Here is an 18,492-nt window from a genome sequence, read left to right as displayed (position 1 = left end):
TCAATCAACAAGGACAAGTAAATACCCCTTGATTACTGAAAGATAGTTCGTTCTGAAATACGGAGGTCCTATTTCCTTTCCCCCTTTACACCAATTTCAAAACCCACATTGAAGGCCTCTTTGCAAACTGCTTCCAACGTTAATTTCCCTGCCCACCTCGACTCCTGTCAAGCCAGAACTTCAAATATCTGCCCCACTGTCTTTAATTTGTAAAAAGTGTGCAATCAGAACCCTTTAAACGTTTCTGAATCACGGAGGCTGGGTGACACCTCCTCCATTTGGCCAAGGGCATCCTTTGCCAGCTGTCGCCCCCGCGGCAGAGGAAAATGGGGCGGCCCCTGCCGCTGTCCAACAACAGCTCGGCTTAGCCGTACAGGGCAGAGGCCGGATTAAACAAAGGCGAAAGAGCCAGACCCCTAGGGCGCAGAAATCGACGACCCCAACTCCGGGCAGAGGTGTCCCCTTGCAGGGCGGCCTCCGCCTTCGGCGGCCCGGGCTAGTCCCCCCCCCCCCCCCCCCCCGCCCCGAGGGCCGCGGGGCCTCCCTCCTGCACTCGAGCCCCGGGCCTGGCGCGACTACCTCGGCCCAGCTCGCGCTGGTGCTCGGACCCCGGCAGCAACTCGGGCCAGACCCGGGTCGGCTGCCCGACCGCAGCGCTGGGCGGCTCGGGGGGGGCCAGGACCACGGGCCCAAGTCCAGGGGCGGCCCTCACTGGAGTCCGCTCACTAGGCCTCGGGCGCCCGGCCCGCCGCCGGGGCCACCTGGGGGCACGTGGGGCCACCGCCTCCCCCGCCGGCCCGGCGCGCGGGCGGGCGGGCGAACGCGTGAGCGTGGGCGTGTGTTGGGCGAGGGGGGCGGCCTCCAGCCGCCGCGTCGCCTCCTCCCCCGGCCGGCCCGGGCAGGGGGAGGGCCCGCTCACCTCGGTAGCGGCGGGAGGCGAGGTGGCACGCTGCGAGGAGCAGCACGGCCACCAGCGCCAGCACCTTGGCGCTCCTCACGCTGAAGTAGTGGTTGATCTCCCGCTTGCCCAGGTTGTAGGCCAGAGCCGCCATCTTGGTTCCTCCATGACAACAGTGCGCGGCGGAGCGAGGAAGGGGCGCCGCACAGGGGCAGCACTGGGGCGGCCGCCGCAGCCAGGCTAGGAGCCGCCGCCAGCTCCCGCGGCCGCCACCCGCGCCTCCCGCCGGGGAGCCTGACCCCGCCGCCGCGGCGCCCCGGGCCTCCACCTGGCCCTCCTCGGCCGCGGCCGCCTCGGCGGCTTTCCCCCAGACTCGCCACCCCGGCTCGACGGTGGCGGTTCCCCAGGCGCCCTGGACGCCTGTCTCCTCCCCTTCCTCCTCCTCCCCTTTAGCCTCCTGCCTTAATAGCGGCTGCGCCTGCGAGGGGGGTCCGGATGCCCGGTGCTCCGGGGTCACGGGCTCCTGATGGCCCTCTGGGGTCACCGGGTCATGGGCGCCAGCGGGCGGCGGCAGCGTCAGGGGCATGGGGATGTGGGGAGAGGGAACGAGGGGTCCGACCTAGCCGGAAAGCGAGCTCTGGGGCTTTCTCCTGTCGTACTGGCCACTACCTGAGTCTAGGTTGGGGCAACAGAACTACAGTTACGGAAGAAAAGTACACATTATTCCACTTCTTCCTTCCGCAACGCACCCTTTCCTGACCTTTCTACCCCCCTGAACCTGCCCAGCTGGATGCGACGTCCCAGGGGCTTATGGTCAAGCTAGCTGGTCAGTCTGGCTGATCGTAGGTGCTTGCCAGATGTCGAAACCGCTGATAGCCCTAGCACTCAACCCACGGGTAAGACCAGTTTCAACTCTTAAACTCACTTTCTTGGTCCATTTCTTTTGAAACTTAAAAAAATTCCTCAGTTTGCCCAGTTCCAGTGGGCAAAGGCACACTGAAGTACAGAGTACAAGGTACGGAAGGAACCTAGGTTAGTGCAGGTGTCGGGGAGAAAACATCCTCAGTCTTCATTTGTATTTACGTGAGGTTAGTAGGTGGATACGCCAAACATTAAAACGTGTGTTCATACTAATCATTCCTGTTCCTAAAGATGGTTAATGTTTTTGTGGTTATCAATAAAGCAAGCATGCCTTTGCTTTTGTTAAGCTCTTGTTACCCTCACCCAACTTTTTTTTTTTTTTTTTTTTTTTTTTGGTCTCTCCTGTGCTGCCCCCAGATGGGAATGGTTTTTTACTGTTTCCCTATCTACTTGCCTTGTATAAGTGAGTCATTGGTTAGTTGGGGTGTTTTCAAGTATTCTTTCCCATTTAGCCATTCCTGAACTCGTGTTCATGAGCCCCTCTTAAAATTATAGAATGTTAGGTTTGAAGGGACTATTGAGATCTTGTCATCCCAATTCTTTTCATCCAAAGACTCTTTTTATTATGTTTTCATCCATGGACCCCATATCTTGAAAGATTTTGTCACTTAAATGAAATCACATACATCACTGTCATGGATGTAATGCTAATAAGCAATAAAGTTAAATAAGTGTACAAACACTAGGCACTGTTCCCTGGAAATGGTCGCTTAATTTTGGCTGTCACTCTTCTGATCCAAGGTTGATCACATGCTGGAAGAATTAAATCTGATATTGTAAAAACCAGATAAGTAACTCTGCTAACAGCATATGGTCCACCAATAACATCCTAGAAATTTCTATGATGTCATCAACAGCAAATTAGAATTTCTGATCAGCGTGTGATAACCAGTGTTAGCCTGCGGGGTTGATTTAATGCCTGCCAAAAGTAAAGAAACTTGACATTTTATTTAATTGCAATTTCCAGAAGGCTTTCTGAAATATTGTAAATAGCTTGTGGACTTCTTTCTTCCTTCCCTCTAGTTTAAAGCTAATCCCTCTCCTCTCCTCTGAATCTCTTCCTGTCCCCCTTTCTTGGGGTGTTGATGACTCCATCAGTCATCCCTATGTCAGTCATCCTCTCTCTGTGTCTTCTTTAAACTCTCCCTTTCTCCTGTTTCCCTTCCACCAGTAAGTTTCTCTTTTTAGGGAAATACATCCCTGGACTCTGTATTTCTGTGTGTTTACTTTTCCATCTCTCTTTCCTTCTCTGACAAGTATCTAGAAAGAGGAGTTGACTTTGAGGTCTCCATTGGCTCCACTCCCATTCTCCTTTCTAAGTAACTCTCAAATATACTGCCTCCTCTCCATCTTCTTGTTGCCTTGGTTAAGGCATGATTTCTTGCCCAAATTTCCCATTTTTTTAAAACTCGTCTTCCTCAATTCTGGCTCAAAAATCCAATCTTTCTACCTCTCTGCCACACCTCTAACCAGACTGAACTTTTTTTTTTTTCCAGACTGAAGTTTTTAAAGCCCAAATCTAATGATGTTAAAAACTAGACCATGGTTCCATGTTTATTTGCCTATCCCTAAACCATCCAGAATGTTTACTAATGCTCTGCAAGTTACATCAACCCTAATAAACTGATAAACAGAGAAAGCATTTGATAGGAATGCCTTAAACTGTGCATTACTTAAAAGCAAAGCAAAAACAACCACATTTTATCCCTCTTCCCCCCTTCCTCCTCCTCCTCCTCCTCCTCCTCCTCCTCCTCCTCCTCCTCCTCCTCCTCCTCCTCCTTCTTCTTCTTCTTCTTCTTCTTCTTCTTCTTCTTCTTCTTCTTCTTCTTCTTCTTCTTTCCAAATGTCTATTTGCCATTGTACCACAGGAGGTCACAGGGACAAAGCAGATAGGAAAAAGAGACTGAAATGGAGCAGCCAGTGCAGCAGGAGGAGCACAGTTTTGAGGTGAGAATCTTCTGGTATAAACTGTTTCTGCTTCACTGTATCCATTCATATTGTTTATACTGATCTAATTTTTTATTATGGTAAAATTGACATATAACATATTAATCTCAGATGTACAACATTATGACAGCATTTATATACACAGTATTATAGAATGATCACCACAATAAGTCTAGTTAATATCAGTCACCATGCATAGTTACCAAGTTTTTTTCTTGTGATGAGAACTTTTAAGATCTACTTTCTTAGCAACTTTGAAATATGGAATACAGTATTATTAACTATAGTTCTTTTCTGATCTGAAAAATTCCTCCTTCCTCTTCCCAAAGCTATCTCTTTCATCCATGCCTTGGGATACTATTTCATTTGAGAACTTGGTCTCATAAGTTTCCCTTCTTTATTTCTACCTTCAACTTTTCCCTCTTCACTGTTTGTCCTACATATAAGCTCAAATGTTTCCTATTTAAAGTGCTTTCCTTAACTCACTACATAATCTCTCTTCTCCCTATCAAACCTCTTAAAGGAACAATCTATAGTTACTGTTCCCATTTTTTCTTACTAGTTATTGATTTTTAAGCTCTCAAAAACTGACTTTTGCTCCTATTATTTTACTTAAACCACTCTTTCAAACGTCAACCACATCCTAAATTACCAATTCCAATGTCTTTATATTAGCTGTATCCTTCTTGACTGCACAGCATTGTTGGAATATTTGCTTTCTTAAAATCTTCTCTTTTTGACTTCTGTGCCACTACATCCTTCTGTCTCTCTTCTTTCCTTTCCTGTGCATCTCCAAGAAGAATCCTCTTGCTTTTTCAAAGCCCTTATATGGAAGTACTTTTCAGAGTTTTCTTGTTTGCTTACTTTTTCTTCTTGGGAAACCTATGTTGCAAGTTGGCCTCAGCTATCACACTGGATCCATGTGTGCAACTTGGATTTCTCTCATGTGCTCCAGACCTCTTTTACATATCTCAGGGATAGCTTCACTGAGTATCTCAAGGTACCTCAGGCTCAGTGTGTTGAATACCAGTTTTATTTTCCTTCCAAGACCATCCATCCTATTATGTTTACCATTTAGTTTATTGACACCACTATCCTCAAGTCATGCCTGCTAATCTTTGACTCATCTTTCTCCTCTGCCTAATCTGAAGTAAGGTTTTTCAACTGGGGGGTGTGATCACAGATGAGCCATTTGATAGTCAGAATAAAGTGCTAAAACTTCTATTTATAGTTAATTTCCATTAGGAATGATTTTAAAAGACAATTTAGGTGATAAAAACAAACTTTGTTCAACACCTCATGAAGCTCCCTTCACAGAGCTGCAAAATGGGGTGGAAGTCAAGGAATTTTTATTTTATTAAAAAAATTTTTTGGGGGGGCACCTGGGTGGCTCAGTTGGTTAAGCGGCCAACTTCGGCTCAGGTCATGATCTCATGGTCCGTGAGTTCGAGCCCCGCGTCAGGCTCTGTGCTGACAGCTCAGAGCCTGGAGCCTGTTTCAGATTCTGTGTCTCCCTCTCTTTGACCCTCCCCCGTTCATGCTCTGTCTCTCTCTGTCTCTCAAAAATGAATAAACGTTAACGTTTATTCATTTTTGAGAGACAGAGACAGAGTGCGAGTGGAGGAGGGGCAGAGAGAGAGGGAGACACAGAATCCAAAGCAGGCTCCAGGCTCTAAGCTGTCAGCACAGACCGTGAGATCATGGCCTGAGCAGAAGTCGGATGCTTAACCGACTGAGCCTAGGTGCCCCTGGGAATTTTTATAGGATTAAAAATAAAGAACAAGGAAGAGAGAGAGAAAAAAAAAAAGAAACTATCTGATTGGCTGGAGTCACATAGTCAACCTTTTTGGCATGAGAAGAAACAAGGAAATAAGTATACAGCCCAGAGCTAGCTTGCTTTTGGGAATTGGCTTCACTGCATTTCTGGTTAAGTTGGTTGGGCATTTAGAGAAACACAATCTAACTTTTGGTTTGTTGTTATGGCACCCCTGAACAGGAATGGCTCATCTTAGGCCTAGAAAGTTATTTCAACATTCCTAACTACAGTAAAACAGGGTTTTATTACTATTTCATATAAGTACATCAGTACTCTAACTTGGTCTATATGTAGAGTCATGTCAAGTGCACTTGGAGAGGAATCCTGAGGGGAATGTGGGAATTCACATTTGTGAAGAGATCAACAATGGCTCACTTAATTTTTTACTTTAAGCATATTGTGCCTATGAACCTAGCAAATGGATTCACAGATTGTATTATCTACTTTCACTTAAACTCAGAAAATAGAAAGTGACATTAAAAATCTCTATGCTGAATGGGAATTAAAGATGATTCTAATTATAAAGGCACTAGTGGTGCACCTGGGTGGCTCAGTTGGTTAAGTAACCGACTTCCTCTCAGGTCGTGATCTGTCAGTCTGTGGTTTGAGCCCTGCCTCGGGCTCTGTGCTAACAGCTCAGAGTGTGGAGCCTGTTTCAGATTCTGTGTCTCCCTGTCTCTCTCTCTGCCCTTCCCCTGCTTGTGCTCTGTCTCTCTCAAAAATAAGTAAACAAAAAATAAAATAAAATAAAATAAAATAAAATAAAATAAAAGCACTAGCAAACAAGAATATATAGAATGGAATCTTCTATAACTAATACAAACTCTTCATCAGTTATATTACATGGTTTTAATTTATTATATACCCACATATGGATATGTCAGATATATATGTAGATTATATATCATCCATGACATTCATAGATATGGACAACTTAAATCTGTAAGAAATCAGAAAAAATCTTGAAGTTATCAATATTGTTTGAAGTGAGAATTTTCATTTGCTCATTGTACACCATAGATCTTGTTGTAAAATACATAAATCTTGTTTGAGGTGAAAGTTATTACTAATACGAAGCCATCAAAATTAACAAGCCATTTAGAAATTAAGCATCCAAACATGAATTAAATCACTCTTTTTAAGAGCAAAAAAAAAAAAAAAAAAGTTTGTGAGCACATATGAATGTTTCAAATTACATGTATAATATTAGTTCATTAGTAGAGCAGTACATATTTTATAACTAAATAAATATGCATTAGTTGGAGGAGTGCATGCTGAAATTGTAACTGATATCGGGTGCACATCAAAAACCCCAAATCACTTACTTACTGAATCACCATATCCTGTTTATTCTGGCTTCCTCAAAGCTCTTTCCTCCCTAGAATGCTCTAGTTCAGGTTCCAACCTAATCATTGCAAAAGATTCCCACTGAATTCCTTCCACTAATGTCTCACCTTTCAATCTCTTTTTTTGCTAATTGCTGCTAGAGTTGCTTGTCTGAGGCTTATATTTGGTCTTGTCATTTCCCTGCTTAAAAACTTTGGTGGTTCCCTGTTGGGACACAATGAATTCCCAGCCTCTTAACATGTTTAGAATTGTTTGTGGTTTGGCCTAAACTGCCATTTCTTCTGTTTAGCTCTCATTTCATTCAACCATGCTATCCCACAAGCCAGGAACATTATATATCTGTCACTTTTCTCTTACTATTCCTTTAACTTAAAATACTTTTTCCTCTGCATCTCACATTCTACTTGTTTAAAACCTGTCTTCTTCCCCCCCCGCCCCCCAATCCCCTTTAACTTTATTGAGGTACGACTGACAGATACAATTGTTTATATTTCTAGTGTACAATGTGATGATTTGATATATGCACAGTCTGTGAAATAATTACCACAATCAAAAGAACTTTCTCCTTTAAAGCCTGCTCCATTTTGCCTCTTCCATAAAGTAAGCACATGGCTCCTTATGGGAATATAACTCCTTTCTCTGATTTCTCATAGTACTTTGTTCCTGTCTGTGCTTAAGTATGCATTCAACACAGGCCCTGTCCAGTCAAAACAGATATCTTCTTTACTTGTGCATACTTGTGTGTTTTGGGAAATTACCAGCTCAGTCTTTTGGGATATATCCCACTGTGCTTTATAATCTATTCAGTTATTATGTTTATCTTTGTCTTCTTCATTCCTCTCCTTCTAGATTTTATGCATTGGGGCACAGGGAGTTAGTACTTTTTGTATTATTTGTAGAGAAAACTTATGAAAGACTTAGAAATGGACCAAGATATTGTAGTTGTCTTCAATGGAAAACTAGGCATTGTCCAGATTATCTGATTCTATCAGGTCTCTGAATCTTTTATTGTCTTTGAGTTATTTTACATTGCTCCAAGTTATATAATACTTATAGTAATGCAAATGATTTTTGTCCATAGAAATGCAAATTGTATCTCATTGGGATTCAGTTGATTATTGCTCTGTGGATATTGAGCAGTTTTGAAGTTTAACATTTGTTAAGCAAATTTACTTCACCACTCCTAATGCCATATATGTGTGGTTCTTTTAATTCTCCTTTGAACCAATTGTAATATCTTCTGGTTCCTTCATTAATTAATGAATTAAAGAAAAGCTTTGACACATGTTCATTTTATATCTGTATGAAAGTCTTGCTATATCTTCTTCTAAAAATTATCTTTTAATACATGACTATGACTTGAACTTAATAAATATTAATGTTTCTCAAATCCAAATTAAAGGTCATTTAATGAAGAACACTGGAAAAAATTGAGGCACTTTTCTTCTAGGAATTTTTGAGAGTATGGGGTAGATCAATATTTTCCAAACTGAATTTTGGCTTGTCTGAACAAGTGAACAATCTCCTACAGGACATTTAAAGCTTGTTTCTGTCGCAGTGAATTTGAATATTGGTCTTTGGAGTCTTTGATCAAGTTGAGTATACCCAAAACAAAACAAAACCCAAATATACAATTTGTATTTACTCAAGTATTCCAAAACTGATACAAAAAAGAATAAGAAATTCTAAAGTGTTACTCAATTATTTATTACATTACATCATTTTTTTTTAGCCAAAAGATTTCACCTTGACAAAAATTACACAAAAATCTTCTCAATAATCCTTTGGAAGTTGTAAAACGTAAAATTTTCATATGTGTTATAATAGTCTAAATGTAAGAAACACATCCTGAGTGAACCATATGTTCACATCTGTCCTTCTTGTCTTCAGATTGGGAAATGCTTGAGAATCAACCTTAGGTCTCTGTTTTTTGTCTAAATTCTCTGCATATCCCAATTGTATTCTCTTTCTCCCACTTTTTCAGCTTCTTTTCTATCTCCTTTTCTTCCACTCCAATTGTAGTGTTTCCCAAACATCTGTACTTCTGAGAAAGTTCTTCACTCCCTACCATCGGATTCCCATTCACTTCACTGTTTTGGACAAAAGTGGAATCAGAGAAGACGAGAAAAGAGTGGACAGATTGGAGACAGACTTTAGAAGCAAAATAAACAACACTTACTGATGTATGTAGGAGATGAGGAGGAGAGAGAACCAAGGGTGACTTCTGTTTTTGGCTTGAGCAACTGATGGCTTCAGGGACCATTTACTGACATGGGGAGACTGGAGTGGGAATGAGCTTGGAAAGATGATCAGAACATTGTTTTCAGTTGCTTTTTGTTTGCATTGAAATGTGTTTAGAAATTAAAACCCAGAAAATACAGTATATACTACATTTTCTTGTGTGAAGTTCTGCTGCAGCCACCACTCTCAATACCCTCTCTTGAGGACAGAAAAATGCATCTTCCCCTCATTCCAAGTTGCACACTTTTTTTTTTTTAAGGATAAAGGGGAGAGGGATGGTAGTGTAACAATTATTTTGCCCTAGGTCTTCCTCAAAGGCTGAGACAAATTCTCCTTTCTGTACAAGAGTTGTTTAAATTAGCTGGAAATTCACAGTTCACTGCTTTTTAAAAGGCACCCTATCCCTTAGGGAAGGAGAATATGAATATCTCCTACTGTTTCTAAGGTGAAAGATGTTAACCATTGATCAGATCAGATTGGGGCAGCTTGAACAAAAAAAAAATTCTAAATGACCTGCCTGGTTTCACAGCCTTCTGGCCCAAATGGTACTGACATTTTCATTAAGCAGGTTAAGGAAAACAATAGAGGTTAATTAACTTAGTGGTGTTTCAACTGAAATGGCCGAAACTGCCCTAGGCCTCAGGTAAGTCTAATGTTGTTAGTCTCATCTTGGCCTTCCACTTTACACTATATCACCTTTGAAGGTCTGTAAACAAATTAGAATCGCTTTTTGTGTATGGCTGCGTAGCTCACAGGGATGTGAAAATATATTAGGTAACGTCTGTAAAGCACTTTAAATGATTTATTCTTGAGCCAGTTTTTCCTAAGGGATACTTTGTCTCACACGCTTCTAATTGCCATCTAGCTAGATGATAAAGAGCAATCTTCAACTAAACACTTAGTGGGTTGCAGGAGATGACTCATAGATCTTTTTACTCTATGCACACAGAACATATACTTACATTTCCCATCATGAAATTCTGCCTTTTTAACTAGCATATTTTTCTTTTTGGTGACATTTAGATATCATTTTTGGTTTGCAGAAGTGGCAGGTATAACTTTGTGGTTGTTAGAAAAAAAGTTTTTACTACGGGGGTAGAATAATGTAAAAAGAGCGTAGGTTTTGAAAGAATGTTCGAGGTTTGACACCTGGCTTCACCATTTACTCGCTAAACAATGTGGCAAATCATTTTGCCTGTTGAACTTCAACTCTCTTACTTGTAAAATGAAGATAATAATACCTATCACTCAAGGTTGTTTTTCTGACTAAATGAGTAATGTATAGTTTTTGACACTTAGGTGATGCTCAATAAAAGATTCTTTCTTCTTTCAAAGTTCATTGTCACTTGTAAATTCATAAGCTATCGTTCTTAAATTTGCTCTCTACCAGTCAATATCTACAAGTTAACATGTATGTCATAGAGACCAGGTGTTCAGTAGAAAATAGGCAAGTACAGATATATTCCTTTAGATAGTTAAATAATCCTTGGTTTAGTCTGTTAAACAGTACACCAAAATGATATTGAAAGGTCCTGTCCTTTTTGCTTTATTTCTAAATTTTAAATAATTTTGCTAAACAAGCTACTCTTTAAAAAATTTTTTTTAATGTTTTATTTATTTTTGAGACAGAGAGAGACAGAGCATGAGCCGGGGAGGGGCAGAGAGAGAGGGAGACACAGAATCCGAAGCAGGCTCCAGGCTCTGAGCTGTCAGCACAGAGCCTGACGCGGGGCTTGAACTCACGAACCACGAGATCATGACCTGAGCCGAAGTCGGCCGCTTAACCAATTGAGCCACCCAGGTGCCCCAACAAGCTACTCTTTTGATCATAAGTAACCTATAGAGATTATTTTTGATCATGCACACACACACACACACACACACACACACACACACACACACACAAGTCTGGTTTCATTATGTTTGTTTACATAGTTCAGCAAAAGGTATTAACTAACCGTATATGCCCCTTTGAGCATTCAGTATTGAGCAATTATATAGGCCAAAGAATTAAATTCTGCTGAATAATTTCATTAAGGAATATAGGATTCAATCATTTAAAAACATCTATTTTTTTTTCCTATCCCAAGATTGGGAAACCAAGCTCAAGAAAATCTCTCCACCAAGATTTCACCTTCATTGCTTATAGATTCCAGAGAACTTCTTTCTACTTGAAGTCCCAAATACATTGTGGTTCCTGGCCAGCCAGTGAGTGACGTAGCCTATGAGCTGTGAGGCTTTAATCATAAAACAGGTACCAGACCAGTTTTCTTGGGTGGTACCTGTTTTATGGTTTCTTGCTTTTACACATAAAATACACATGCTGCTTAATGATAGAATTTCCATAACTGATTAAATGTCACTTATTTTCAATTGTGACCCTCAGGTATGACCTTGTGTGACAGTGTCACAATTGAAGATAATAAGATTCTCTGTTGGTGTGCAATATATAATTTTTTATAAGAATTTGATACCTGGTGAAAACAGCTTCTTAATGACCCAGTGCAGGTAACTTCGTTTTCATGGAAGGTATAGATACTCAGTAAAGGTGTTTTGGTTTTAAATTCTGAAGGAGGCACTAAGAGTTAGAAGCCACTTTTTAAAATGTTTCACTTGAAGTTGAGAGTTAAAGAATTAGAGGTAAATTACCAAGTAAAAGAAAGGACTTCTTCATACACGTATCAGAAAATAGACAATTAACAAATAAATGCCTTCAGTATTCCAATCCAAATAACTATAATTAAATTTAGTTCATTTATGCATTTATTTAGTCTCATGTATTTAGTTTTGTGTATTTATTTCTTGTTCTGCTGCATCTTGCTTTGGTCATCAGGCTGCTTTCGTGAAGTCATCTGCTTCTAAAGTAGAAAGGGTCTTGGAAATCCCAACTCGTTCCTACATATCTGACAATTGTGCAGGCGGTGTTATCTTTATGCTCTAGAGTTGCAACTCATGAGCCTATTTGTTGAAATATCAACAATTAAAAGAACACAGTATAGTCCTTTCTGTGAAACTCTGACATTGTCTTTCTTTTTTGAAGATACAAATTTTGACCTCTGAGCCTTTTGGCAAGCATCAGAAGATAAGAGAAATCACAAGACTAAGTGATTATGGTTATTTTACTGTGGTAATCAACAATGCCTAAACTGAAGACAGTGCAGTCTCTACTGAGTGTAGTACATGGTTTTTTGTTTTGTTTTGTTTCTGTTTGTTTTGTTTTTTTGTAATAATTAGTATTTTTCCTGGGAGTAAGAACATGTTATGAACAATGAGAGCCCTGACAGATAGATCTTCAGGGCCTTTCAATTCATTCTGTTATGTGTACAATCTCGGAAACATGTATATGAGTAGTATTTTATGTATAAAACTTGGGCTTTAATTTGACACTCTTTTGATTAGTTCTTACAATAGTGTTGAGCTAATCAAGAAATACAGAATATGTCAAGAAAACAACTATTTGGGGCATCACTTCTTTTATAAGGCAAAAACCCCAAATCTTCATGAATTTCCAGGGCTCCTATGGGAAATTTTTAGAGGTTTTATGTGTAAAGAAAAAGGATGAAATTTTAATTTTTCTGAATCTAGGCTACGATAGTGGGAGAGCAAAATCAAGAGTTAACAGAGTACTTTAAATCACCTATTATGACAAGATTGGGTGTTCCTGAGGAACAATAAATTGGCCACCTATTAACCAAAGTGACAATACAATATTCTAAATAACAAGAAGGCAACACAGTTGCAAAGAATCTTAGATCTTTCAGAAATGAGGAACTTTATGTTTTTGTTGCTTACTAATCAAGGGCTTGACAAAGTCAGCACAAGACACAGAAGACTGTTTTGATGTTTTGACATGAAATTTCTGCCACACAGACAGATCACAGAGAATGTGAAAGAGTATCTATTTACTATCCCTTGTTAAGAAAAGACCAAATAGTTTGAGATAGGCTGTTGTTTTAATATATAGAAAACAAAATTCTAGTTTTGTATTAATACTATATGTAGCAATAAAAGATTCATGAGCTCCTTGCTCTACTTTTTAAATTATACAATTATAATTATATACTTTTTACAAATAAATCCATCAAAATTAAGTGAACTTCATCAAAACTTGAAAACATTTTATTTCTTCTTTTCAGACTCATTGCTTGCAGTTTGAGGCAAATACAGTTTGTTTGTTTGCTTGTTTGTTTGTTTTCTGCCAAACTGTAATTTCCTATATCTATTAAATATTTGTCTCACATTATCCTCGTTTACATTCTGGAAGAAACAGACCTTTTCAGACAAAACTCTTCTCTTTTCCTTGAAAACAAAAACACATCCCATTCCTTGCATTGACAATTGCATTTTTCTGCTACTGTTGCTTTAGTATGGTCTTTGATTGCCTGTATAGAGTATAACTCTCAGTCAAATAAACTATATTTCATAGAGTAACTGGAAGAGAAATGTAGAAGTATCTATTGTACACTGTTTAGCGAATTAGCAAAACTCCTGAATACAACCAGAAAACCCTCTGGAGTCACACACATTTATATTTACATTTTAAATTAGAAAAATGAACACAGTCATTAACATGATCAACAAATACATCCACTGTAAGAAACAAAAGCATGCATCTTAAAAATATGTCGAGAGACTGCATTTCAGTATTATATTTCACTTAGAAATTGCCTAAGTGTCCAAGATTAGGCAGTAAATAACTTCATTTTAAGAGTAGTCCAAGGTTTTAAAGTTAAATAAGTATCTTGGCTAAGTTAAGTAGACATGCTGCAACTTAGACAATCACTTATCAGAATTAAAATTTAAGAATTTAGATGATTTATATTTACATAGTTTGGGAGTGAGAATTGAGATTCCCTATATCAATTTGACTTCATACTTGTTCCAGGAAATTCTTACTCAGGAGTATAAAAGATATAAACCAGGAAACAATTTTACTATTTGCTTTAGGAAATTCCTGAAAAGCAATTTATCCATATGATTTGTTCATCTGGCCAAACAGCTCTGTCTCCTATCAGGATAATAAATTGCTCACTTGGCCAAATAGGTAGCTTATAAAAAAAACCATTTACTTATTAAGACTCATGTCAAGAAGCTGGCCTTACTATATTTCTCAATCCTAAACTATTATGTCAAGGACTGTCCCCCGTGTCAATTAGTTCTCTGTCTTGACAAACTTGCCTTCAACCACTTAAGCCCAGATCCCCGAGCCCTATAATTATCCTTCCCTAATTTTCCCATTTTGAGACATTAGTAGGATCTCTCAAGGTGGTGTTATCCCTTACTGCAGTAGGTCTAATGAACTTAGCTTTGATTGATCAACAGAAACCGTGAGTTAATAAATGTGTGTTGCTTTAAGCCTAGAAGTTTGTGGTAAAATTGTTATGCAGCAATAGCAAACGAATACAACTACACTGATAAAACCAAGGAAGAATCAGATAGCTCCTTTCAAACCAAAAGTTTATCAAACCTGCCTAGATTGTAAAAGATACAAGTTTATTATGTGAACTTGTATTTTTGTGCAAACCTGCTTCTGATCTTGAGGTTTCTGTAAGAAATTTTGAAGGCTTGTTTTACATGTCCATTTTTAAAAAATTTCCTGAGACACTTGGGAATATTAGAGTTATATAAGTGCTTATTTTTCTTTATGAACCAGTTAGAATGGAGCTATTGGGATTTGAGAGACTATAATTTATTTATGTGCTCAAGAGGTAGGAAAACGTCAAACATCCAGTAAGAGGTAAAGGTTTTCCTCAGTTACAGACGCACAGACACACTGAGAGCTTGCAGCTTCAGCTCTGCAATCTCAATCATAGATTAACAATAAACACAGAACCATGACAACTCATGAGAGCATATCTCAAAGGGATGTTACCTTCACTGAGAATAAAATGTTTTCTTGACTGAGTTCACACATAATCAAGCAGACAAACAAACAAAAAAAAAAGGTTAACAAAGCAGATTATCCTCTCTCACCTAAAATATCCGTATTGTATCCTGACAATCACCTAACAGATCATAAAACTATTCCCAAATACTGCTATTATCAGTGAGGGATAACTTGTTAGCTGTACAACAACCAGACTTATATATATGTACACAGGGTGCTTTCTTGACTATGAAATCAAGACTGGCTCAGTGGTCCAATGTACCGATGGGTCCATGGTCCAGCTGTGGAGTTAGAGAAGACATGAACAGAAGAATAGTCTTGACTAAGAGCCAGCAAAAGGAAACAAAAACTCCCACAGTGTACTCACAATGATTTAGGCTATTTTAGTATTGAAGAGTTTACATGGGGAGTAGGATGGCCAAAGGGGCCATATTACTGATGACCTTGAATGTTAAGACGTGACAGTGAATTACTGTTGGGTGTTAAAATATACTTCTTTTCCAAAAGATAAAATCATGGCGTTAATGCAGATATAAAACTAAATAGATGTTAAAGATTTTAACTCATTAACAAGGACACTGGTCATAAGTTCAAGGGGGAATTATAAAAAAAAAAGGACACATTCATAAATCAGGAATATTGAAATAAATGTGCAAATGGAGGTAAAACTGGCCTCATGGGAGTAGGTGTGAAGGGAGGAAAGTTCATTGACTGTCCACCAGACAAAATTTACACAATTGTAGACAATAATTATTATGCATTGTTATAGGTTATCTCCATCTGACAAAATTGTAAAGTAACTCAAAGACTAGAATCAGACAGTTGAAACAGTATGGCCAAATAATATGTTTTGTTTTGTTTTGTTTTTTTCACTGACAAATACTTAATCATAATATTTTCCTACAATGAGATTGACTGGCTTGATGGTAGAAAGTACTGGGCCACTTATGAGAAGGGTTTTAGATTTGATAGACAATTTGATAGTTGCTTAGATGTAGTAAGGGGGAAGAAAGATTCAAAGATCATTCATTACAAGTGTGGCAATTGCCAAAGTGGTTACTGGTTGCTTCATGTGGGCTAGGATAATGATGGCATGGTGCTGGAGACAATGAAGGGAAAATCATGGAAATATTTTAAGAGGAAATCATTTTAGAAGTTCGAACCTGTGACAAGAAAAGAGGCCTTTTGGTTTGGAGGGGGAGGGTTGCCATCTACTCCATTATCATTAGACACTCCTTTTTAATGATTCCCTCAAACAGTCATGCAATCTAAGTAAAAATAGTGTGCTTGCTCAGTCTGATAGCTCCTGGGTAAGTCCTTTGACTTTCCCTTTTGGAATTGACTTAGAATATATCACCTTTCCTGATGCACTTGACTAGAAATCATTTGTGAACCTACAGATAAAGATCAGGAGGGAATTTAGGAAAGTCCTGAAATGAACAGAGAAGACATTGCTTAGTAGTTTTCTTCTCCTTGTGTGAATTTGATTAGAGAATATTCTGAGTAAAAAAAAGAAAGAGAGAGAGAGAGAGAGAGAAAGAAAGAAAAAAAAAGGAGGATTTGGAGAAACATCCTCTCTTGAAAAAGTTTGGGTGAAAAGGCATTAATATGACCAGGGATCTTTTTCAAATTAAAGATATGATGAATACTAGGTTTATAGATATATTCTGTTTGCTTAGCTTAAGGTCCTTTGAAATTCAGTTTTATGTCAAATATATCTGCTCTAAATTAGTCAATTTGCTGTTCTGGTTTCCCAACATTTCAAAAATTTCACCTTAGTATCATCTCCTCTGTTTATCCATATATATAAATGAGGTAGTATATTGCTTTGTTCCTTGTTTAAGAAAGAAAAAGAAGGAAGGAGGGAGGGAAGAATGAAAGGAGAGAGGGACATGGGACAACAGGAATTGGGGAACTAAGGAAGAGAGACAAAGAAAAAGAAAGTGAGGGGACCCTTGATTCTAGTTACAGTTTGGTCACTAACTTGGAAGTTATGGAAGTTAGTCTGGCCACTACTGTAGACTTGGGGTACCTTTTCTTTTTCTGCAAACAAGGTAGTAATAAAATCCTCAAACTACAACTTTCCTTAAACTCTATTAGACTTTCATTTATACTACAATGAATATTCAGTACCTCAGCTTGTGCCAAGCCCTATACTAGAGGCTGGGGATATGGTAGAGATAAAGGGTGTTCTTGCTCTCTTTAAACTTTTGCTCTGGTGGGAGGTACTAAAAAATAAACACACATAAGTAAAATACAATTTAATACAGGGTACTTAGTAAGAGACCTTGTTTGTTCCTCCTCAATGGATGGCTAAAGCCAAATCTGAGATTTAAAAATGTGTTGAATGCTCCAGATTGTGAAGACAACAACAAAGAATTGGAGACAGATATCCCCTCAAGGCTGTGGTTGCTTAAGTAATTCTCCCAAGTGTCCTTTCCATTTTCATTCCACGTCTCCTAGAGGGGATTAGAGAGGAGAGAGAGAGAGAGAGAGAGAGAGAGAGAGAATGAGAGAGAATCAGCTGCCTGAAATGAAAGTGCTTGGCTTCTCCTCTACTGCATTTGTTACTAGAGTACTATATTGTTGCAGAGTTGGGGAGGTGTCCCCTAAAAGTCACGTGAATATTTGTTTAACCCCAAAAGCAAAGGAAGGGGAGCTTCAAGACAGCCACCCATAGAGATTGGGGGTATCTGCAAGAAAGCAAGACTGCTTCTTGTTTTCTGCGGGGTCAAGTGCTTATGCGCGTACTTGCTGATCTCTCTGCCATTTCCACATTGTGGAAAACCAATCAGAAACAAATGGCAGAACAGAGAGGAGTGACTTGTCCTCTAACCTGGGCATGGCAAATATATTCCCCAGTTCAAATAGACCCTATAACTGTAGATGGACTTGAGCTGACCTCCCAGTAACCTTACCTGCTGAGTAGATCTTGACAACTAAGAGCTTGGTGACATACAAAGGGCATTTCCTGTGGGAAGGTCGGAAGAAGTGAGCCAGAATGGGATTGCATATGCCAGGGGTCCCTCAGAGTTTTCTGAGGAACCAGCAGTTGGAAGCTTTTTGCAGGGAGAACATCAAAGGCTAGGTGGTGTTACCCAGAGAGAAGCCTCTATGACCAAAAGAGAACCTCCAAAAAGCAGACAGTTACATAAGATCTTGGCTATCTTTTCTTCCTTTTCATCCCCAATTCCAGAAGCCCTAATATTGGAAGGATGAGAGAGGAGGAGTGAAGGAACATGCTGGGAAGAGACATCCTGAGAAAGAGAATGAGACTGAGGTTTATAAATGAGTCTGGATTTTTAATAACCGAAAGTGACCCAACAACTTTGGGAGCTGCCTGAGTTATTGTTAAAAGGCAGGGAAGGAAAATTGAACAGTGCAAGGTTGAAGAAAGTGGTTGGAAAAAAATAATTTGTATTCGTTCGTTTTCTG

General features: G+C 39.4%; 1 protein-coding gene and 1 long non-coding RNA gene across 12 annotated transcripts in view; one reads left to right on the top strand and one right to left on the bottom strand.

Annotated features, from left to right (window-relative positions):
- CASD1 (CAS1 domain containing 1) overlaps positions 1-1,375 on the bottom strand; it is a 68,311-nt gene extending 66,936 nt beyond the window's left edge. For 6 of the 11 annotated variants that reach the window (XR_002078343.2, XR_002078344.2, XR_002078342.2 and 3 more), the window contains exon 1: positions 920-1,362. Coding sequence is in view for 6 of the 11 variants with exons in the window: in XM_019443343.2 (XP_019298888.1) it covers positions 920-1,052 (133 nt within the window). In the remaining 5 variants the exon portion in view is untranslated. Of the gene's footprint in view, positions 1-919 lie in introns of all 11 variants that reach the window. The other 5 variants (XR_002078346.2, XM_019443342.2, XM_019443341.2 and 2 more) reach the window with 5 other exon arrangements.
- Positions 1,376-1,499: 124 nt separating this feature from the next.
- Positions 1,500-18,492, top strand: part of LOC109263705 (uncharacterized) — a 62,266-nt gene continuing 45,273 nt past the window's right edge. Inside the window, exon 1 of the long non-coding RNA XR_002078347.2 lies at positions 1,500-1,794. This is a non-coding gene — a long non-coding RNA (uncharacterized LOC109263705). The remainder of the gene's footprint in view (positions 1,795-18,492) is intronic.

Source organism: Panthera pardus, unplaced genomic scaffold, assembly GCF_024362965.1.
Source record: "Panthera pardus isolate Hobbes unplaced genomic scaffold, ASM2436296v1 HiC_scaffold_8, whole genome shotgun sequence".
NCBI lineage: Eukaryota > Metazoa > Chordata > Mammalia > Carnivora > Felidae > Panthera > Panthera pardus.
This window is presented reverse-complemented; position numbering and strand designations above follow the sequence as displayed.